General features: G+C 47.0%; 1 protein-coding gene across 1 annotated transcript in view; it reads right to left on the bottom strand.

The window, feature by feature from the left end:
- Positions 1-24,191, bottom strand: part of LOC144686916 (natural resistance-associated macrophage protein 1-like) — a 73,524-nt gene extending 49,333 nt beyond the window's left edge. The window contains exons 1-5 of the mRNA XM_078552755.1: positions 24,042-24,191; positions 11,531-11,653; positions 11,323-11,442; positions 8,147-8,253; positions 6,395-6,465 (exon numbers count right to left, since the gene is read on the bottom strand). Of these exons, the coding sequence (XP_078408881.1) occupies positions 6,395-6,465; positions 8,147-8,253; positions 11,323-11,442; positions 11,531-11,653; positions 24,042-24,044 (424 nt within the window). The 5' untranslated portion in view covers positions 24,045-24,191. The remainder of the gene's footprint in view (positions 1-6,394; positions 6,466-8,146; positions 8,254-11,322; positions 11,443-11,530; positions 11,654-24,041) is intronic.
- Positions 24,192-24,607: the final 416 nt, after the last annotated feature.

Here is a 24,607-nt window from a genome sequence, read left to right as displayed (position 1 = left end):
TCCAGCTCTTCTTCATCAACTCCTCCTGAATTTAACCCTCCTCACGTTATTATCCAGGCTTCCACATTCCCTTTAATACTGACTCTCTCTGCATTCATGGAATTACATTGAATTACAGACATAAAAAGGCCATTCAGCCCAACAGATCAATTCTGGAGTTTATGCTCCACGTGAGCCTCCTCCAACACTTCTTCATCACCTCATCCCATCAGCATGTCCTTCTGTTCCTTTCTCCCTCGTGTGTTCATCCAGCTTCCTCTTAAATACACAAAACTATTCACCTCAATTACTTTCTGTGGTAGCATATTCCACACCTTCACCACTCGAGTAGGTTAAATCAAATCAAATAACCCAATCCAAACTCTATTGAGTTTACCTCCCCCCCACCCTGATCAGACATTGTTCCAACTGTGGTACCAACAGCTAATTGATGCCAGATGTTGGAAGGTGATGACACTTGGTGCCAGTGCTCAACATGGAGCAGGTTCTTGGGGCAGATGAAGGACTGGAGTGTGACCTCAATGAAGTGCTGGGAGTTTGGTGAATTGAGGGAATTTAAATCTCTTTCTAAAAATCTAATATTATTTATATTTAACATTTGACCGAAAGTACCGTTTAAATTCTAAATCTCATCCAGGGGCCTAAGCGGAGAGATAGAAACTATCCACTAGGGAGCAGCTGTAGATAGTTAACTAAGGAAACAAGCTTGAACTGTTTTTTTGTACCTGGAGCTCAGCTAAGTCTCTAGTTTCAGAACAGATAAATTCAGACATTTCGGCGCCACCCAGACTGCAGTGCTAGGAGTTGGATGAGTGATGGAGTTAGGGGAAAAGGATATGGAGGTGCTGCTTTGCTTTTGCTAACTTTCTCACCCTTTAGGAATTGGTTCTTACTCCACTGCAGGGGGAGAAGCCAGCTGTTTAGTGAGCATCTGGTAAGTGGCAAGGTCTGTTCTATTCCTAAGGTTTAGAATAGCACAGGAGCTGGTGGTGAGTTTAATAAAATATATAAAAAACGAAAATAAATAATTGAATAATATGATTAAGTAGTTAATTAAAACACATTAAGGTTGGCAGGACAGTTGATGTATCACGGTTGCAGCGTGTGGGAGCTCCTGGATGCCACTGTGATCCAGGGCAAATACTTCTGCACTAAATGTTTGTGGCTCAAGGAACTTCGGCTCAGAGTCATCGAGCTGGAGGCTGAGCTGCAGACACTGCGACACATCAGGTAGAGGGAAAGTTACCTGGATGCTTTGTGCCAGGAGATGGTCACACCCCTTAGGATAGGGTCTCCTGATTTGGTCAGTGGTCAGGGACAGGAGGGTGTGACTGCGAATGAGGCAGGGAAGGGGATGCAGAGGGCAGAAGTGTCAGCCTCTGCAATTGTCCAATAGGTTTGAGGTTCTCTCAGCTTGTCTGGATGAGAGTGGGGGCTGCGGGGTGGATGAGCTGACTGACCATGGCACCGTGGTACAGGGAGCTGTCCAAGTGGGGGGAACAAACAGGAATGTAGTGGTAGTAGGGGATAGTGTATTCAGAGGGATTGACACCATTCCCTGTGGCAAAGAGCTTGAGTCCAGGCGGCTGTGTTGTCTGCCCTGTGCCAGGGTTCAGGACATCTGCTCAGGGCTGGAGAGGAATTTATAGTGGGAGGTGGAGGATCCAGTTGTCGTGTCCATGTGGGTACCAATGACATAGGCAGGATGAGGAAGGAGGCTCTGCAGAGTCAGCATGATGAGCTAGGCACCAAATTAAGAGGCAGAACCATAGAGGTAATAATCTCTGGATTATTACCTGAGCCGTGCGCAAATTGGCATAGGACAAATCAGATTAGGGAAATGAATGTGTGGCTCAAAGACTGGTGTGGGAGACATGGGTTGCCGTTTGTGGGGCACTGGCACCAGTACTGGGGAAGTGGGGGCTGTACCGTTGGGATGGTCTACACCGGAACTGTGCTGGGAGCAGTGTTCTAGTGAGCTGCGTAACTAGGGAAGTAAACTAAATAATAGGGGTAAGGGATCAAATGTGGGAAGATGTGGCAAATCAAAGAGTAGAGACAAGGCAAGAGAAAAAGTTGTTAATGTGGGAAATGATAAATAGGGCTGAATTTTCCCCGCCGTTGGGGGGGAAGTTGATGGGCTGGTGCATGTGGGCACGCTTCCGATCTGCACCCCCGATCGGAGGCGCGGCGCCATTTTATGTGGGCGGGCCAATTAAGGCCCGCCCAGCATGACGTCTGCACGGAAGCACTATGCGCTTCCTGTGCGGGCGGAGAAGGGGGGTGGAAATGCCTAAAATTGAGAGTGTGCTCTTTTGCACATGCGCACGAAACAGCGCAATCGTCTCCCTGAGGCTAAGTGCAGCCTCAGGGAGATCAGCTCTAGATGTGAAAAAGATCAAAATAGAAAAATAAAATTTCCCTAACCTGTCCCCTCATGTGACAATGTCACATCAGTTGTGACATGTTCATAATTTCCAAAAAAACTTTATTAAGCTTTTTTAAACCCTACATGAAGCCTCATCCCTCCGTTGGATGCGGTTTCATGTTTTCTCGATTTGCCGCCGGGGCTCCTGGCTGACCTGCTGACCTTAAGGTTGGACGGGCAGGTCCTTTAATTAGCTTAATGACTCTGTCAATGACCTCAATTGGCCATTGACAGGTCGGCGGGCCTGCAGCTGATTTTGCTGCGCTCCTGCCTTCCTGAAGATTTAAATGGGGCGCGGTGACGTTGGGAGTTCCGCCTGACATCATCACGCGTGAGTTTACGTGTCGGCGAGTGGGCTCCGCCCCCTGCTCACCGACGGTAAAATCCTGCCCATAGAATGTGACAGGAAGGGATAGAGAGTACAAACCTAAGAGTTAATCAGCAGATAAGGCTAGAGTTACAAAAATAATAAAAGGGCAAAACTAAAGGCTCTGTATCAAATGCACTTAGCATTTGAAACAAAACAGATGTACCGAGAGCTCAAATAGAAATAAATCAATATGATCTGATAGTCATTACAGAGACAGGGCTGCAGGATGACATAGATCGAGGTGTGAATATTGAAGGGTACATGACATTTCGGAGGGACAGGAAGCTAGCAAAAGGTGGGGTATTGGGGTGGCTTTGTTAATTACTGATGGTATTAGCACAATAGAGAGGGATTACCTAAGTTTAGGAAACCAGGAAATAGAAACAGTTTGGGTAGAGGTGAGAAATGATAAAGACAAGGAGTCACTTGTGGGAGTGGTCTACAGGCCCCTTAGCAGTAACCACACAGTTGGGCGGAATATAAAGGAAGAAATAATGGGAGCTTGTCAGAAAGGTACAGTGATAATCATGGGGGATTTTAACCCAAATATAGACTGGAAAAAATCAGATGGGCAAAGGTAACCTAGATGAGGAGTTCATAGAATGTCTTCAGGATAGTTTCTTGAAACAATACATTCTGGAACCAACCAGAGAGCAGGCTACATTAGAACTAGCATTGAGCAATGAGATAGGATTAATTAATGACCTCATAGTGAAGGCACCCCTAGGTAGCAGCGATCATAATATGATTGAATTTTACATTCAGTTTGGGAGAGAGAGAAGTCTAAGACTAGTAGTTTAAGTTCAAATAAGGGCAATAACGAAGACATGAAAGTTGAGCTGGCAAAAGTGAACTGGCAAATTAGGATAAGGGATAGGTCAATAGGGATGCAGTTGCAGACATTTAAGGTGATATTTCAGAAAACGCAGAATAGATACATTCCAATGAAAAAGAAAAATTCCAAGGGGAGGGCCCACCATCCGTGGTTAACTAAAAAAGTTAAAGATCGTATCAAACTTAAAGAAAAAGCGTATAATTATGCAGAGATGGGTGGCAGGTCAGGAGATTGGACAGAATATGAAAAGCAGGAAAGAATAACTAAAAGATTAATAAGGATGGAAAAATCAGAGTCCGAGAGAAAGTTAGCTAGAAATATAAAGACAAATAGTACGAGCTTCTATAGATATTTAAATAAGAAACAAGTTAACAAACTGAGTGTTGGTCCTGTAGAAAGTGTGCCTGGGGAATTAATAATGGAAAATAAGGAGATGGCGGATGAATTAAACAGGTATTTTGCATCGGTCTTCACTATAGAGGGTACGAGTAACATCCCAGAAATAGCTGTAAATCAGGAAATGGAAGGGGGGATCTCAGGAAAATCACAATCACCAGGGATGTGGTACTGAATAAATTGTTGGGGCTGTGGGCTGACAAGTCTCCAGGTCCTGATGGACTTCATTCTAGGGTCTTGAAAGAAGTGGCTAGTGAGATAGTTGATGTGTTGGTTTTAATTTTTCAAAATTCTCTAGGTTCAGGGAAGGTCCCATTAGAGTGGAAAATAGTGAATATAACTCACTTATTCAAAAAGGGAGGGAAGCTCAAAGCAGGAAAACTACAGGCCAGTTAGCTTAATACCTGTCACAGGGAAGATGTTAGAAGAGAGGTTATAGCAGGGCTATAGGCTGGGATAAGCTCAAGGTCATCAGGCAGAGTCAACATGGCTTTGTGAAAGGGAAATCATGTTTAACCAGCTTATTGGGGTTCTTTGAGGAAGTAACATGTGCTGTGGATAAAGGGGAACTGGTGGATGTACTGTACTTAGATTTCCAGAAGGCATTTGATAAAGTGCCACATCAAAGGTTGTGGCAGAAAATGAAAGTTCATGGTGTAGGGGGTAACATATTGGCATGGATAGAAGATTGGTTAGCTAACAGGAAACAGAGAGTAGGTATAAATGGGTCTTTTTCAGGTTGGCAAGATGTGACGAGTGGTGTGCTACAGGGATCAGTGCTGGGACCTCAACTTTTTACAATTTATATAAATTCCTTGGATGAAGAAACTGATGGGATGGTTGCTAAATTTGCTGATGACAAAGATAGGTAGGAAAGTAAATTGTGCAGAGGATGGAAGGAGGCGACAAACAGATATAAGCAAAAATAAAAGCAAAATACTGCGGATGCTGGAAATCTGAAACAAAAACAGAAAATGCTGGAAAAGCTCAGCAGGTCTGACAGGGTCTGCGGAGAGAGAGAAACAGAGTTAACGTTTCAAGTCCTAATGACTCTTTTTCAGAGCTAAAGAGAAGTAACAATGTGATGAAATTTTCACTGTTTAAGGCGGGGTGGAGTGGGTGAAGATGGATAGAGGGCCAGTGATAGGTGGAGGCAAAGGAGAGATTGACAAAGATGTCATCAACAAAAGGTCGAAGGGGTGTTAATAATAGTGATATATGTGGGGGTGTGGGGTTGGGGGTGGGGGGTGTGGATGGGGGCGGGATGGGAGGGGGGGGTGGGGATGGGGTTGGGGGTGGGGGTGGGGATGGGAGTGGGGGTGGGGTTGGGGGTGGGGGTGGGGTTGGGGGATGGGGGTGGGGGCACAATGTAAGCTCCCTGATGGCCGGGAACTGCCTTAGGGAGCTGAAGGATTTTAAACCCAAAAATAAAGAATATAAAATTCCCAAAAAAAATTCCACCCGTGAGAACCACTCACCGAAATATATTGAGGATGAAAATTCTACCCAAAAATTAACATCGGAAACCTGGTCCCGTCCTTGGATGAGTTTCCCTCAAAACTCCAAAGGCCGCCCGGCTGACTCTCCTCCTGCCCGTGAATTGCTACATTAATGGCCTTAATAGGACCCCTCCACCCACAGCCCCTCCCCTGCCCCCACACAACCTCCCCTCCCCCCCCACCCCCTCCCCCCACCACATCCCCCCATACCCCTCCCCCCACACCCCCTCCCCCCACACACCTTCCCCCACACCCACTCCCCCCACAGCCCCTCCCCCACACCCTCTCCCCCACACCCCCACCCCCCACCCCCCCTCCCCCCCACCTCCGCCCCCCACATCCCCTCCCCCACACCCCCGCCCCCCCACACCCTCTCCCCCACACCCCCTCCCCCACATCCCCCCCCGCACCCCCTCCCCCGCACCCCCTCCCCTGCACCCCCTCCCCTGCACCCCCTCCCCTACACCCCCTCCCCCACACCCCCTCCCCCACACCCCCTCCCCCACACCCCCGCCCCCTCACACCCCGCCCCCCCCATACCCCCCACACCCCCGCCCCCACACCCCCGCCCCCACACCCCCGCCCCCTCACACCCCGCCCCCCACACCCCCGCCCCCACACCCCTGCCCCCACACCCCCGCCCCCTCACACCCCCGCCCCCACACCCCTGCACTACACCCCCCACCACACCCTCCACCCTAAAGTGAGCCTATCCTTCCATAGTTAAGGAGACCAAACTGTAGACAGCTGAAGAGAGTGACTGATCTGTAGCAGAGCCACCCCCAGAGAAACAAAGACAATGAAGAGAAAGAGCTCAAAATCAAAAGTGATAGAGAGACATATTCAACATAGGGACTGAGACGTACCATATCTGTCAAGTAACAGGAACGTGATGGTGTCCACAATAGTTATAATGACTCCTCCCCAAAGTGGAATCCTGCAAGAATGATGAACGGTTTTAGCCAATGCTTTAAGCGAGCACCAGGAAATTCAAAGAAAAGGATAAAGTTGGACAGACCCTATCGGTGCTGATTCAAATATTGCCTGGGTAAGACTAGCGTTCCTGATATATCCGGTAGCTGGCGCCCAGGTCAGACTGACAGAGCCATAGTTTTCAGCTCAACATTTGAAGATTCACTGCAGGAATTCACCAAGGCTCCTTCGACAGCACCTTCCAAGCCCACGCCCACTCCCATCTAGAAGGACAAGGGCAGCAGATAGAAGGGAACACCACCACCTGGAAGTTCCCCTCCAAGTCACTCACCATTCTGACTTGGAAATATATCGCCGTTCCTTCACTGTCGCTGGGTCAAAATCCTGGAACTCCCTTCCTAACGTGTGGGTGTACCTACACCACATGGACTGCAGTGGTTCAAGAAGGCAGCTCACCACCACCTTCTCAAGGGTAACTAGGGATGGACAATAAATGCTGGCCCAGGCAGTGTTACTTGCATCCTGTTATGATCCTGGACCAAACGCCCACATTTTTGGTACGATCCGGTTAGGGACCAGTAACTTTTTGTTTAAAGTAGACAAAAGTTTGGGATTCAAGACGCTTACTAAGAGAATAAAGCCTCAAGATTCCATGGGTTTTTAACAAACAAAATAAACCTTACTACACACAATCAGAAATTTACAATATCTACCTTATACTCAAACATTCAGAATCAACGTAAGACACATGTGAATTAACAGGCAAGCTGTGGTCGTACACACCATACCGAACAGTAAATGGCAAATGTGACCAAGACAGAGTCCACAGATAGCTCTGCAACCCATCCAGACATCAGTAAACAGTTAGAACTCTGTCTCCCTTGTGAGGGATCACAAGTCTTCACTCTTCCCTTTTGAAGTCCTAGCCTTGGATTCCCTCCAAAAGTTGCTCCAACTCAGACTCCCTCAACGACTGCCCACCTCACACGTAGGGTTTCAATCTTGTCTCCCTTGGATCCCTAAACCCGCACTCCAGAACTGACTCACAGGAATAACTTCAGCTCTTAGCCACACTGAGCAGAAGGCCCCTGTTCCAAAGTCTTATCCTTACCCCATGCTCTGCAGTATAGAAGCACCAAACCTCTGCTGTCTTTTTGGCTCTCCAGAGGCTCCCCGCGAGCCCTCACTACTTGGAGCCTACCAACCACAACACTTTTAATGCATAGGATCTCTTTCTTTGCTCCTCTCGCTGGTGGTTTCTCCCTGTGGTCTCCCCCTCCCATTGGATCCCTCCCCGGTCCTCTCTCTGTCTCACTCTCTGAGACCTCTCCCTGTCCTGGGGCTCCTCTGTTGTGGCACACAGCCCCTGGGTCCCGTGACTGGGTTCTCACGCTGTTTCTTCCCATGAAGGTGCACTGGGCACTTGTCCCCAGCCCAAAGATCTCACAATGCTGAACCGTGAAAGCACAGCCCGCTCCCGATCTGCACACGTGCAGAAACTCCCGGGACATGTTGGGACTTGGAGCTCCTGACCTCCCCTCAGAAATCGGGTAAGCTCTTATTTCTTCACAATCCCAAGAATTAAAATATGTTGTCTGCAATGAGTTGCATGTGTTGTATCTTGATACCATTATGTTGAAATATATTTTGTTTAGTGATTGCTGGAGGAGATGGGAATATCCTACCATTGATCGGTGAGTAGATTGATGGCAATTGCTGTGCCGATCACCTCTTGCATGTCGGACCCAATGATGGCAATCTCAATCATCAGCCACAATATGATCCGTGGATACTGAAACACAGGAACAGTGGCATGCTCCATCACAAAGTTCAAACATGAATGTTATGCACACAGTTAACAGTTAACCCCGGACGGGCTGGGTTCTATCCCGAGTGTTGAGTTAGTCACTGAGGCAACATTTGCAAATTGTCCTCAGTGCCTCTGGAGGGAGGGGTGACCATCCAGGGAAAGCTGGGAGCTGCAGGAGTGGTGTCTCCGCTCAATCCAGGGCAAGGTCGAACCGTGGTTCAGTTTTGTGCTGACAAGATTTTTAGCCTGTAAAGAAGGCGACAATAGAGACATGTTGCCGGGTGTGAAAGTTTGTATCACCAGCCATCATACCCGTTTCCTGGCATGTCCTGCCCCTGGCTGTTTCCCCAGAGGTGCGGTGCGGGGCGGTACATCAGGGCTAGCTGCCCTCCAGCAGTGGGTAACCACTTGAATTTCTAGGCCACTTAAGACTTGTTGTGAGAGGCTGACTGGAAATTCCCTAGTGGCCTCCAGGCTCCCAGAGACATGGAGGAAAAGCTACAAGCTTAGAGGCAGCCCGGGAGCCCAGCACCCAAGGCAGGCTTAGAGGTTCTCCCTGCCTGTCCTGTGGAGGGTCTCTCCCTCCGGTATACTGGCCTAGCTACTAATTCCAATTTTTGATTTGAAAGTTTAAAAAGTTGGAAAGAGGGAGCCTCCATCTTGAGACGCCCCTGTCTCTCTCTTCTCCGAAATGGCAACTTCTTCAGTGCTGGACAATTTCCTTTCAACCCTCCATCTACAAAGGCCCAGCGGCCATTCTTAACTGGATAGCTCTCTGGCTACCATTTGGCCAATTCAGGGAGAATCATTGCTGGGTGAAGGTTTCCCACAAAGGGGAAATAAGGGTCTTGAATCCTATGGGGAAAATCCTGCCCAAAGACAGTCTGAACAGTCCCTGTGTTATTTGGGTTTGGCCCAAGGTGCACCCACTATTAGGCCTCAATGAAACCCATAAAAGCTACAGAATCTTGTTGGGAATCTGGAGGAAACTCACTGGTGAAAGGAATTTGGATTTGGGTCCCTCAGTCACTGTTAGGTTCTTCTTCTCTACATCCCAATCATACAGAAGGTGAAACAATAATGTGGGCTTTTTATTTGACGATAAGATTATACACATATAGGGTTAGCTAGCAGACTAAGTATTGTAGATCTAATCTCCACTCCTGCAGTTTACACTCTGATGGCAAGTCATGGGACTAATACATCACATCCTGTTGAGGTGATAGTGATTGACAGCAGTTTAGGATATACTCCCTTAAAGGTACATACCATCATATCACAACAATCACCATCAGAGGCCCTCGGATAGGTTGTTAAAGGGGAAGAGAGGGGGATTGGGAGATGGGAGAGGGTGCATTGTCAAAAGGGGAATTGGAAGAGGGGCAGACCCCAGAGTTTAAAAGAATGAACTAAATTCCTATTGCTTCTTTCACAAACTTAGGATGTTCCAGTTCACAGCCTATTAAATGCTTCTGAAATGTAAGCACTGTTGTAATGTAGGAAACTTGGCAGTCAATTTCTGCACAGCAAGATCCCACAAATAGCAATGAGATAAACAGTGACTCTCTACAGTTACCTAGTGAGCATTTCTTACCCTGAATGAACAGTGACTCTGTACAGTTACACAGTGAGTGATCCTTACCCTGAATAAACAGTGACTCTGTACAGTTATACAGTGAGTGATCCTTACCCTGAATAGACAGTGACACTGCACAGTTACACAGTGAGTGACCCTTACCCTGAATAAACAGTGACTCTGTACAGTTACACAGCGAGTGATCCTCACCCTGAATAAACAGTGACTCTGTACAGTTACACAGTGAGTAATCCTTACCCTGAACAGTGACTCTGCACAGTTACACAGTGAGTGATCCTCACCCTGAACAAACAGTGACTCTGTACAGTTACACAGTGAGTGTCCCTTACCCTGCTGAATAAACAGTGACTCTGTACAGTTACACAGTGAGTGATCCTTACCCTGAATAGACAGTGACACTGCACAGTTACACAGTGAGTGACCCTTACCCTGAATAAACAGTGACTCTGTACAGTTACACAGCGAGTGATCCTCACCCTGAATAAACAGTGACTCTGTACAGTTACACAGTGAGTAATCCTTACCCTGAACAGTGACTCTGCACAGTTACACAGTGAGTGATCCTCACCCTGAACAAACAGTGACTCTGTACAGTTACACAGTGAGTGTCCCTTACCCTGCTGAATAAACAGTGACTCTGTACAGTTACACAGTGAGTGATCCTTACCCTGAATAAACAGTGACTCTGTACAGTTACACAGTGAGTGATCCTTACCCTGAATAAACAGTGACTCTGTACAGTTACACAGTGAGTAATCCTTACCCTGAACAGTGACTCTGTACAGTTACACAGTGAGTGATCCTCACCCTGAACAAACAGTGACTCTGTACAGTTACACAGTGAGTGTCCCTTACCCTGCTGAATAAACAGTGACTCTGTACAGTTACACAGTGAGTGATCCTTACCCTGAATAAACAGTGACTCTGTACAGTTACACAGTGAGTGACAATTACCCTGAATAAACAGTGACTCTGTACAGTTACACAGTGAGTGATCCTTACCCTGAATAAACAGTGACTCTGTACAGTTACACAGTGAATGACAATTACCCTGAATAAGCAGTGACTCTGTACAGTTACACAGTGAATGACAATTACCCTGAATAAACAGTGACTCTGTACAGTTTCACAGTGAGTGACCCTTACCCTGAATAAACAGTGACTCTGTACAGTTACACAGTGAGTGACCCTTACCCTGAATAAACAGTGACTCTGTACAGTTACACAGTGAATGACAATTACCCTGAATAAACAGTGACTCTGTACAGTTACACAGTGAGTTACCCTTACCCTGAATAAACAGTGACTCTGTACAGTTACACAGTGAGTGATCCTTACCCTGAATAAACAGTGACTCTGTACAGTTACACAGTGAGTGACCCTTACCCTGAATAAACAGTACTTGTACAGTTACACAGTGACAGTCCTTACCCTGCTGACTCACTTTCCCTTACCTTGGGGTAGTAAATCCGACAGACCTCTGCGAGGTGTAATCCTGTCACCACCCCGAGCCGGGCTGCTAGTCTCTGGAGGAGCAAACCGAGGATGGTGGATCCAAGGAGGACCCACAGGAGCTGTGAGGAACAGAGGCAGCGAGTGTTAATGATTGCTGCTGAGGATAGTAAATGCTGTGGGAACAATAAACCAGAGTCTTGGACTGACCTTATAGCCTGCTACCGCCCCTGACTGGAGGTCAGACTCAATGTTTCCGGGGTCCAGGAATGCAATGCTCATTAGGAACCCTGGTCCTGTGAACATCCACAGCTTCCTGAAACTGAAACCTGGCTGAATAGGACAGAGAGAGTTACATTAACAAACTGGATATCTCACACTAATCAAACTATCACACCATGACCTGGCAGTCCATGTCTATCTAACATGACAACATCATTACGGCACAGAAGGAGACCATTCAGCCCATTGAGTCCATGCTTTCTCTCTGCAGAGCAATCCAGTCAGCTTCATTTCCCAAATCTAGCTCTGTAGTGCTGCAAGTTTATTTCCCCCAGGTCCCAACCTACTTTTCTTTTGAAATCTTTCATTGTCTCTGCTTCCACCCCTCTCGTGGGCAGCGAGTTTCAGCTCAATACCAGTCCCTGTGCAAAAAAGTTCTTCCTCACATCCCCCCCTGTATCTCTTGCTCAAAACATTCAATCTGTGACCCCCAGTCCTTGTACCATCAGCCAATGGGAACAACTTTTCATTGTCTATCTTATCCGATCCTGTCCTGACCTTGTCCCCCTCTATCAAATCTCCCTTCAATCTCATTCGCTCCAAGGAGAACAATCCCAGCTTCTCCAAACGAACCATGGAGCTAAAATCCCTCATCCCTGGAGCCATTGCAGTAAATTTTCTCTGCACCCTCTCAAGGACCCTCACATAACGTAGAGAATATGGCACTCATCATGCACAGTAAGATTCCACCAAGATAACTGACCACTTACTTTGGACTCTCACACACCTTGATTTTCATCTCTGCACCACTGGTGGCTATTCCTTAAACTGTCTGTGTCCTAAGTTCTAGAATTCTCTCCCAAACTTCTCCACCTCTCTCCTCCTGCAAGATGCTCCTTAAAGCCTACCTCTCTGCACATAAGAATATGAAAAATAGGAGCGAGTAGGCCATTTGGCCCATCAAACCTGCTTCACCATTCAATACGATCATGGCTGATCTTGGGCTTCAACTCAATTTTCCAACCCACTCCCCATATCCATTAATTCCTGGAGACACCAAAATCTGTCTATCCCAGCCTTAAATGTACAGAATGATGGATCATCCATAATTCTCTGGGGTAGAGAATTCCAAAGATTCACAACCTTTCAGTGAAGTAATTTCCCCTCATTTCAGTCCTAAATGATCAGCCCCTTATCCTGAGACTGTGCCCCCATGTTCTAGTGGATACAATCTCTCAGTATCTACTTTGTCAAGCCCCTTGATAATCTTGAATGTTTCAATGAGACCCCCAGAGAATATAGACCCGATTTACCCAGCCTCTCATTATAGGACAACCCCGTCATCCCAGGGACCAATCTAGAGATCCATTGCTGTACCACCATCAATGCAATATATCCGTCTTAAATTTGGAAACCTAAACTGCACACAGTATCTCACCAAAACCCTGTACAGCTCTAGCAAGACCTCTTCATTCTTGTACTCCAATCACCTAGCAATAAAGGCCAACATGCCATTTGCCTTCCTATTTACTTGCTGCACCAGTATACTAACTTTCTTTATTCCTTGTAGAAGCACACCCAAGTGTCTCTGAGCATTAACATCTAAGTTGCACGCCTTTTAAAAATGATTCTACTTTTCTATTCTTATGACCAAAGTGAATAACTTCACACTTATCGATATTATAATCCATCTGACACCTTTTTGCCCACTCGCTTAACCTGACTATATCTCTTTGCTGCCTCTTTGTGACCTCCCTATAGCCTGCATGAACTCCTTGCTTTATATTATCAGCAAACTTGAATACATTACTCTCTGTCTCTTTGTCTAAGTCATTAATATAGATTGTAAATAGCTGAGGCCCCAGCACTGATCCTTGCAGCACTACACTAGTCACAGCCTGCCAACTTGAAAATGCCCCCTTTATCCCTACTCCCTGCTTCCTGCCCATTAATCAATCCTCTATCCATACCAATATAACACCGCCAACTCCATGATCCCTTATCTTGTATATTAACCTTTAGTGCGGCAGCTAATCAAGGGTCTTTTGGAAATCCAAGTATACTAGAGATACTGATTCCCCTTTATCTACCCTACGGCCAGCATCTCCTGGTCAGCGAGTGGGGGTGGGGCCCGTTCGCCCATGTGTAAAATGACGCAGGGTGCGTCCCAACGTTACCGCGCGACATTTAGATTGTCAGTTCAGCGGCATCTGAGTCAGATGCGCGCCCGCCGACCTGTCAATGGCCTATTAAGGCCATTAAAAAAACAACTGACCTCATTGGTGGACCTGCCCGTCCAACCTTAAGGTTAGTGGGTGGGCCGGGAGCCCTGGCGGGTTTCAGAAAAAGCATCAAACCTCATCCACGGGCGGGATGAGGCTTCATGAGCGATTTGAAAAATGCAGTATATTTTACAATAAAAGTGATGGACATGGCCCAGCTCTTGTGACAGTGTCACATGAGGGGACATGGCAGGGAAATTTTATTTCGAATCTTTATTGAAAGTTTGAAATCGGAGACTATCTCCCTGAGGCAGCACTTAGCCGCTGGGAGACCTATGCGCTCTCTCACACGCATGTGGGAAATAGCACACTCCCGGCTGAGGGAATCCATCCCACCACCCGCACAGGGAGCGTGTAGCTCTTCCTGGCATACCTCACGCTGGGTGGGCCTTAACTGGCCTGTCCAAGTAAAATGGCGGTGCGCCCCGAATAGGGGGCACCGATCGGAAGCCAATGGGGGGGGAAATGTTTCCTTACATCCTCAAAAAGATCTAAAGAAATTGTCAAACATATTTCCCTTTGTTTCTTTAAATGTTTCTTACTCTTTATTTACCTCTTAGTCTATTTACCCAATCAATCATAGCCAGTTCTCCTCTCATAGATACGTAATTGGCTTTAAGTTGAAGATTCTTGTTTGTGGTTGGAGTATGTCACTTTCAAACTTAATGGAGAATTCATGTTGTGTTATGATCACTATTTCTCAGTGAATCTTTTACTATGACAATACTAATGAACCCTGCTTATGTGGCTGGCATCAGCTTTAGTTTGACAATGCTCCTGTGAAGCACCTTGGGACGTTTCATTGTGATAAAGGCGCTATATAGATACACGTTACTTTTGTGGTTGTTTCGATGCCATTATTAGAAGAGGAAAAAAGAGAATTTCCATTTCCTCAGCAACGTTCCAAAGTGCTTTCCTGTCGATTCAGCACTTTTGAAGTTTAGTCACTATTGTAATGTAGAAAACATGGCAAATTTGTGCACAGCAAGATTCCACAAGAGGCAGCATAAAAATTGCCAGATAATCTGTTTCAGTGATGGTGGTTGAGGATAATCCATTTCACAGTGAATGAGGCACGAGAGAAAACTCACTTGTTCCCCTTCAAAGTGGTGCTATGGATCTGTGAGGTTCTGTTTAAAGAATCAGCAGAAGGAAATCACCTACAACTGCGTAGCACCCTACATTAGCGAACTTCCAACAGCCCTGCACTCCCTCTGAACTGAAGCTGCAGGAGTTCAGCGTGCCCTCTGTTGTGATCTTCAGTACTGACACTGACAGTGCAGCACTCCCTCAGTACTGACACTGACAGTGCAGCACTCCCTCAGTACTGACCCTCCGACAGTGCAGCACTCCCTCAGTACTGACCCTCTGACAATGCAGCACTCCTTCAGTACTGACCCTCTGACAGTGCAGCACTCCCTCAGTACTGACCATCTGACAGTCCAGCTCTCCCTCAGTACTGACCCTCCGACAGTGCAGCACTCCCTCAGTACTGACCATCTGACAGTGCAGCACTCCCTCAGTACTGACCCTCTGCCAGTGCCACACTCCCTTAGTACTGACCCTCTGACAGTGCCACACTCCCTCACTATTGATCCTCTCACAGTGCAGTGCTCACACAATACTGGAGGGATTTTTTTCATGAGGAGAGGTTGAGTAGGTTGGGCCTGTACTCATTGGAGTTTAGAAGAATGAGAGGTGACCTTATTGAAACATATAAGATTCTTAGTGGGCTTGACAGGGTAGATGCTGAGAGGTTGTTTCCCCTTGTGGGAGAGTCTAGGACCAGAGGGCATAATCTCAGAGTAAGGGGTTGCCCATTTAAAACAAAGATGAGGAGGAATTTCTTCTCTCAGAGGGTAGTCAATCTATGGGATTCTTTACTGCAGAGGGCTGTAGAGGCTGGGTCATTAAGTATATTCAAGGCTGAGATAGACAGATTTTTAATCAGTAAGGGAATCAAGGATTATGGGGAAAAGGCAGGAAAGTGGAGTTGAGGATTATCAGATCAGCCATGATCTTATTGAATAGCAGAGCAGACCCGATGGGCCGAATGGCCTACTTCTCCTACATCTTATGCTCTTATGACCCTCTCCCTATGCACCTAGTTATTGTTAATCCATATTTTTGATGACGTTGTTTGAGGAAGGAATATTGGTCAGGATACCATGAGAACTCCCTTGAGCTCTTCATCAAACAGAGCTGGGCACTAAATCATTCACTGCCCAGGCAGGCAGCGGCTGCACTCTCCAATCCTCCCTGGCTGTGCTGGAGAATGGGTTCCATTCTACGTGTGCTGATCCTGTGGAGCATTGCTCATCAGGACATGATTCGGTCTGGGTCACTCACCTCCGAAAGGATATATTGGTCTTGGAGAGGGTGCAACACAGATTCATCAGAATGATACCAGGGCTGAAAGGGTTAAATTATGGGGACAGGTTTCATAGAATCAGACCATAAGACTTAGGAGCAGAAATAGGCCATTCAGCCCATCGAGTCTGCTCCACCATTCAATGAGATCATGGCTGATCTGATAATCCTCAACTCCACTTTCCTGCCTTTTCCCCATAACCCTTGATTCCCTTACTGATTAAAAATCTGTCTATCTCAGCCTTGAATGTATTTAATGACCCAGCCTCTACCAGCCCTCATTGGCAAACAATACCACTCAGTGCTGACCCTCTGAGAGAAGAAATTCCTCCTCATCTCTGTCTTAAATGGGCGAACCCCTTACTCTGAGATTATGCCCTCTGGTCCTAGACTCTCCCACAAGGGGAAACAACCTCTCAGCATCTACCCTGTCAAGTCCCCTAAGAATCTTATATGTTTCAATAAGGATCTCATTCTTCTAAACTCCAATGAGTACAGGCCCAACCTACTCAACCTCTCCTCATAAGAAAATCCCTCCATCCCCAGGATCAACCTAGTGAACCTCCTCTGGGCTGCCTCCAATGCCAGTGTATCTTTCCTTAGGTCAGGGGACCAGAACTGTTCACAGTATCCTAGGTGTGGCCTTCAGAGCTAATGGAGGGTCATACGGATTCGAAACATTAACTTTGTTTTTCTCTCTCCACAGATGCTGTCTGACCTGCTGAGTTTTTCCAGCATTTTCTGTTTTTATTCCATTTGCCTTCCCTATTACCTGCTGAACTTGTATGTTAGTTTTTTGTGATTCATGCACGAGGACTCCCAAATCCCTCTGTGCTGCAGCTTTCTGCAGTCTTTCTCCATTTAAATAATATTCAGCTCCTCTATTCTTCCTGCCAAAGCACATAGCCTCACACTTTCCCATGTTATATTCCACCTGCCAAGTTTTTGCCCACTCACTTAACTTGTCTTTATCCCTCTGTAGACTCCTTGTGTCATCCTCACCACTTGTCTTCCCACCTATTTTTGTGTCATCTGCAGATCTGATGATAGTACATTCATTTCCCTCATCCAAGTCATTAATATATATTGTAAATAATTGTGGCCCCAACACTGATCCCTGTGGCACTCCACTAGTTACAGGTTGCCATCCTGAAAATTCCCCCCTTATCCCAACTCTCTGTCTTCCATTCGTTAGCCAATCCTCTATCCATGCTAATATACTACCCCCAACACCATGGGCTCTTATCTTATTAAGTAACCTTATGTGCGGCACCTTATCAAACACCTTTCGGAAATCCCAATATATTATATCCACTGGTTCCCCTTTATCTATCCTGCTTGTTACCTCCTCAAAGAATTCTAATAAATTTGTCAGGCATGATCTCCCCTTCATGAAGCCATACTGACTCTGCTTGATTAGATTATGTAATTCTAAATGCTCTGCTATTACATCCTTTATAATAGACTCCAACATTTTCCCAATGACAGATGTTAAGCTAACTGGCCTATAGTTACCTGTATTTTGTCTCCCTCCCTTTTTGAATAAGGGTGTTACATTGGCAGTTTTCCAATCCTCTGGGACTTTTCCAGAATCTAAGGATTCTTGGAAGGTTACTGCCAGTGCATCCACTATCTCTGTAGCTACTTCCTTTAGTATCCTAGGATGCAACCCATCAGGTCCAGGGGACTTATCGGCCTTTAGCCCCATTAGTTTCCCTAGTACTTTTTTCCCAGTGATAGTTATTGTATTTATTTCCTCCCCCCCAACCCCGCACTCTTTTGCCCCTTGTTTGTTTAGTATTTTTGGAATGCTATTAGTGTCTTCTACCATGAAGACTGAAGACTTCTCTGCCTTTTCCTGGTTCCCCATTATTATTTCCCCAGCCTCATTCTCTAAGGGGCCTATGTTCACTTTGGCCTCTCTCTTCCTGTTTATATATTTAAAGAAGCTCTTACTGTCCATTTTTATACTACTTGCCAGTTTACCCTCAAAGTTTATTTTCTTCCTCTTTATTATTTTTTGGTTATCTTTTGTTGGTTTTTAAAACTTTCCCAATCCTCTGGCTTACCACTAATCTTAGTCACATTGTATGTTTTTTCTTTTAATTTGATACTGTCCTTAACTTCCTCAGTTAACCATGGTTGGTTTATCCCCTTCCTACAACCTCACTTCCTCACTGGGATATATCTTTGTTGTGAGTCATGAATTATTTTCTTTAACATCTGCCATTGTTCATCAACCCTCTTTTCTGCTAAACTCCTTTCCCAGTCCACTCCAGCCAACTCTGCCCTCATTCCTTTGTAATTACCCCTATTTAAGTTTAGCACAGTTGTTTCCAACCCAAGTTTCTCACTCTCAAACTGAATGTTAAATTCTACCATGTTATGTCTGGTAAACTCTTCACAGAATCACTGAATAACAGAATTGTTACAGATCCGAAGGAGGCCATTCAGCCCATCGTGTCTGCACCACTCTCAGAAATTCCCTTAGTGCCACTCCCCTGCCTTCTCCCCTTAACCTTGCAACGTCTTCCTTTTCAGATAACAGTTTAACCCCTCTGGAAAGCCTCGATTGAACCTGCCTCCTCCACACTCAGGCTGTGCATTCCAGGTCCTAACCACTCGCTGCGTGAAAAAGTTTTCCCTCATGTCTCCATTGCTTCTTTTACCAATCATTTTAAATCTGTGCCATCTGGTTCTCAATCCTTCCACCAATCGGAACACTTTATCCCTATTTACTCTTGGGTGTTGAAAATTAAGGGGTGATCTAACTGAGGTGTTTAAGATGTTGTAAGGAGTTGATACAGTGGATAGAGAGAAACTATTTCCTCTGGTGGGTAGGAGTGTCCAGAACAAGTTGACATCATTTTGAAATTTCAGCCAGGGTATTGCCAGTTAATGGAAATCTGGAACTCTCCATCAAAAAGCTGTGAATGTTGGAGGTTAATGGAAAATTTTCAAATTTTTGTTTGACAGATGTTTGTTAGGTAAAGGTATTAAGGGATCCAGGATAAAGGTGGGTAAATGAGGTTAGGTACAGATCAGCCATGATCTAATTGGGTGATAGAGCAGATATATGGCACTGAATGGCCTCCTTCTGTCCCTTTGTTCCTATGTCATGGTCTACAGAAAATACAATGGAGCCACTCAGAGCTTGTGTAGACTCTACCCTCTGACTAGTATATTTACATCTTGAGCTGTCAGAAAAGAACCGATGGAGGCCGACAAGTAGAAAGGGCCCGGAAATATTAAATGTCTTGTCCACGGAGTTGGAAAGAACAGCATTTCTGGATGATTTCTGGCCTGCCCCCTCAACCTCGACCCTCAATAACCCCCTGCCCCACCCCCACCCCCATACCGCCACTCACCCTGGCTGATTATACCTCCAATATTCCCCCACTCAGCCCATTGGTTAAGGCCTCTTGATGTCATATGGTGGGTGGAGAATAATACAGAGAATTTACAACATGGGCACTAGCCATTTTGACCTATGTTGCTATTGCCCTACTTGGGAGGATCCTAATCACATTTACCTGCTCTGTTCCCCTATTCCATTAACTCCTTTCCTTCATGTCCTGTCCAGCCTAATCTTCAATGTTGACACAGTTTTCTGTCTCAGTCTCTAGCCCTGGGAGTAACGGCCTCACAAATCTGCTCCCCTCTGTTCTTAATCTCTTGAGCTTAATCTTGTACCCCTGGTCCCTCGTTCCAGTCCCCTCGACTACCAGAAACAGTCTGCATTCATCTACCTATCTTGTTTTTTCTGAATTTTAAACACTTGCAGCCTACTGCATTGCACCCTGTGTAGTTTTAGAGTAGCCATGTTCCCAGTCCTGCCTTTGCATTTGCATACGCTCAGGGCAGCAGCACTGAATCTGCATTATCACCCCTGTAAAAAGCCTCAATATCCTTCACGCTACTGCACTCGGTTCTCTAACTCAGCTCTTAGTAAGTTTTCATATTGAATTATTACACCCAGCTTTTATATTCTAAAACCTTTCATAAAACCTACAAAGCCATTAGATTTCTTCACTGTCTTTATCAGCCTGAAATGTTGCCTTTAGTTGAAGAGGAAATGCTGCCTTTGTGATATTTGGTGGTTGCCTGTTGTGTGACTGTGGTCTCAGTGTCCTGGACTCAGTTACCACACGTCTCTCAGATACACGCGCTGTGGCCATGACCTCACTGACTGTTACCCTATGATTCAGATTTATGGACAGATACATTTGAACTTCAGCCGAGAAAATGAGCTAAAAGAATGGAAACAATCTTCAGAAAAGCTGACAGCTCGAGAAATAGCCCTGAATGTAAGCTTTAGAGGATAAACAGGAGGACAAAGTCTTATTACTATTAATCTATAATTGCACAACTTAATATTGCAATGGATACAAATCTAACAACCACAAAACTAGAGTTTACAGTAACAATAAGAATAGACATTATTCAGAGATTGTGCTGAATTACACAGCATTTACAGTCCAGAGACAGGCCATTCTACCTGACAGGGCTGAGCTGCTGTTTCTGCTCCAGAGGAGCCTCCACCCCATCCCATCCCATCCCACCCCACCCCATCCCATCCCATCCCATCCCATCCCACCCCATCCCACCCCATCCCATCCCACCCCATCCCACCCCACCCCATCCCATCCCACCCCATCCCACCCCATCCCATCCCATCCCATCCCATCCCATCCCATCCCATCCCATCCCATCCCACCCCATCCCATCCCATCCCATCCCATCCCATCCCATCCCATCCCATCCCATCCCACCCCATCCCATCCCACCCCATCCCATCCCACCCCATCCCATCCCACCCCATCCCACCCCATCCCACCCCACCCCATCCCATCCCATCCCACCCCATCCCATCCCACCCCATCCCACCCCATCCCACCCCATCCCATCCCACCCCATCCCACCCCATCCCATCCCACCCCATCCCATCCCATCCCACCCCATCCCACCCCATCCCATCCCACCCCATCCCACCCCATCCCATCCCACCCCATCCCATCCCATCCCATCCCACCCCATCCCATCCCACCCCATCCCACCCCATCCCACCCCATCCCATCCCACCCCATCCCACCCCATCCCATCCCATCCCACCCCATCCCATCCCACCCCATCCCACCCCATCCCATCCCATCCCACCCCATCCCACCCCATCCCATCCCACCCCATCCCACCCCATCCCACCCCATCCCATCCCATCCCACCCCATCCCATCCCATCCCATCCCATCCCATCCCACCCCATCCCACCCCACCCCATCCCATCCCACCCCACCCCATCCCATCCCACCCCATCCCACCCCATCCCATCCCACCCCATCCCATCCCATCCCATCCCATCCCATCCCATCCCATTCCATCCCATCCCATCCCACCCCATCCCACCCCATCCCACCCCATCCCATCCCATCCCATCCCACCCCATCCCACCCCATCCCATCCCATCCCATCCCATCCCATCCCATCCCACACTATCAGAGTTTTTGCTAGTCCTTTCTCCCTCATGTGCTTATCTAGTTTCCCCTTAACTGTATGTGGGCTAATTACTAAATTACTCCTGGTGCTAGCGAGTTCCATATTCTCACCACCTTCTCACCTAAAGCCTGGGGACTTCATTTGGTGAATATTCTGGTCAATTTGAATCCTCCTTTATTTCTACTTTTTTTCAAACCAAAGCTAATTTCTCCTGGAAGTAAAGTTCATTGACCTGAAACGTTGACTCTGTTTCTCTCTCCACAGACACTGCCAGACCCGCTGAGCATTTTCAGCACTTTCTGTTTTGATGACAGGTGTGGCTGTACCCAATCCGATTCCAGTCATCAGAATGAACACATTTTATTATTCTCCTTACAGCGAAGATGGTTAAGTGAGGATTTAATCGAGGCTTTAACTTCATGAGGGAATTTGATAGAATAAGTGAGCAGATACTGTGTCCATTGTCAGAAGGATTGGTAACCAGGCGATTTAAAACAATTGGTAAAATTGCCAGGAGGAAGATGAGGAGAAGTTTTGTACACGGTGAATTGTTGTGACCTGGAATGCATTGCCTGAAAAAGTGAGGGAAGCAGATTCAATAGGAACTTTCAAATGGGAGTGGAACTAATTGGATAACCTTACAAAGAGCTGGTACAGGATCAATGGTCCAGATGGACTCCTTCTGTGCAGCTCTGTATCATTCTAGGATAATATCTGGAAAGAGGAATGTTGGGTTAAGATATTCCTGGTATCCTCCCTTTGTCAGACACCACATGAAAAACATTGACACTTGTCACTCCCGAAATCATCAACTCATCGAAAACGCTCCTAAATCAAATGTATACACAGTTTGATTGGTTTTAATAACCTTCACTACAGTGCTCCAAATAAACTAATTGGCTGCTTCAGGCCATCTCTAATCCCACTGACATTCAGTATTTCTGTGAAACTCTGCCACAGGAGTTCAAACACTGGATAGCCACTCAAAGTGCTCAGGATTGGGATGTGCAGAGTCTACCTGACAAGATGTCCACAGCACTGTCGGCACCAGACTGGGTAGAAAAAGAGAGAGATTGGTGTTTATTTAGTGCCTTTCACATCCATAGCACAACCCAAAGAATTCTATAGCCAATGGGGTATTTGAAGTATTGTCACTATTGTATTGTAGACAATGCAGCAGTCTTTTTTGGCACAGCATGATCCCACAAACAGCATTGTGACAAATGACCAAGTGATCTGTGAAGGTGAGGTTGGTTGGGGATAACTATTGAGCCAGGAGCCTGGGGAGAACTCCTTTGACTTTTTATTGTAACCTTCACATTCACCTGAAAGGCAGACAGCACTTTAATTTAGCAGCTAACCTGAAAGCTGGCATTTCAGACAGTGCAGCACTCCCTCAGTACTGACCCTCTGACAGTGCAGCACTCCCTCAGTACTGACCCTCTGACAGTGCAGCACTCCCTCAGTACTGACCCTCTGACAGTGCAGCATTCCCTCAGTACTGACCCTCTGACAGTGCAGCACTCCCTCAGTACTGACCCTCTGACAGTACAGCACTCCCTCAGTACTGACCCTCTGACAGTGCAGCACTCCCTCAGTACTGACCCTCTGACAGTGCAGCACTCCCTCAGTACTGACACTCTGACAGTGTAGCATTCCCTCAGTGCTGACCCTCTGACAGTGCAGCACTCCCTCAGTGCTGACCCTCTGACAGAGCAGCACTCCCTCAGTACTGACCCTCTGACAGTGCAGCACTCCCTCAGTACTGACCCTCTGACAGTGCAGCATTCCCTCAGTGCTGACCCTCTGACAGTGCAGCACTCCCTCAGTGCTGACCCTCTGACAGAGCAGCACTCCCTCAGTACTGACCCTCTGACAGTGCAGCACTCCCACAGTACTGACCCTCTGGCAGAGCAGCACTCCCTCAGTACTGACCCTCTGACAGTGCAGCACTCCCTCAGTGCTGACCCTCTGGCAGAGCAGCACTCCCTCAGTACTGACCCTCTGACAGTGCAGCACTCCCTCAGTACTGACCCTCTGACAGTGCAGCACTCCCTCAGTGCTGACCCTCTGACAGAGCAGCACTCCCTCAGTGCTGACCCTCTGACAGTGCAGCACTCCCTCAGTACTGCATGTGTCACTCTCTGAGCCTAATTCAGCCTCCACCCCTTTCCTTGTTGTGAATGGATATGTGTCAGGCTGAGCTTTGACCCGTTACTCACGGAGTTTCTGGGAGGGTTTAGGCCGTCTGACCCTTGCTGTCTGTTTGACTCATTTGAAGGAAACAGATGTGGAGTTTTCAGCTTGGAAAGGAACAGAAGCAGGGTTGTGGAAGGGGAGGAACTTTGCGCTTACCATTCCCGCGTCAGGGATTGAAATCCTCTCGTCCAGGCATGTTTGACCCTCGGTGGGTCTGTAATCAACATCTGGAGGGTCATAGGTCTCTCCCTTCAGGCTCCCATCATCCTCCTGCTGGGAACCAGCTACATCTTCATTACTCACCGGCTCTGTAAAGGATTTAACAATGTTATTCCACAGGGGGAATGATCCCAGAAAGAGAGAGCGATTGATCCCAGAGAGAGATTGATCCAGGGATAGAGTGATCCCAGAGAGAGAGAGAGACAGAGAGAAAGAGAGAGGTCCCACAATGAGGGTGATCACACCCTGAGCATGATTTCAGGGAGTGAGTGATCCAAGAGAGAGAGTGATCCAAGAGAGAGAGTGATCCGAGAGAGAGAGAGTGATCCGAGAGAGAGAGTGATCCGAGAGAGAGAGAGTGATCCAACAGGGAGAGTGATTCGAGAGAGAGAGATCCCACAGAGAGAGTGATCCCACAGTGAGAGTGATCCCAAAGTGGGAGTGATCCCACTGTGTGATCGATCCATAGGGAGAGAGTGATCCCACAAGGAGAGTGGTTCCAA

The sequence above is a fragment of the Cetorhinus maximus genome, chromosome 11, assembly GCF_964194155.1.
Source record: "Cetorhinus maximus chromosome 11, sCetMax3.hap1.1, whole genome shotgun sequence".
Classification (NCBI taxonomy): domain Eukaryota; kingdom Metazoa; phylum Chordata; class Chondrichthyes; order Lamniformes; family Cetorhinidae; genus Cetorhinus; species Cetorhinus maximus.
Note: the sequence above shows the minus strand (reverse complement) of the source record. Positions and strands in the feature narration are given on the sequence as shown.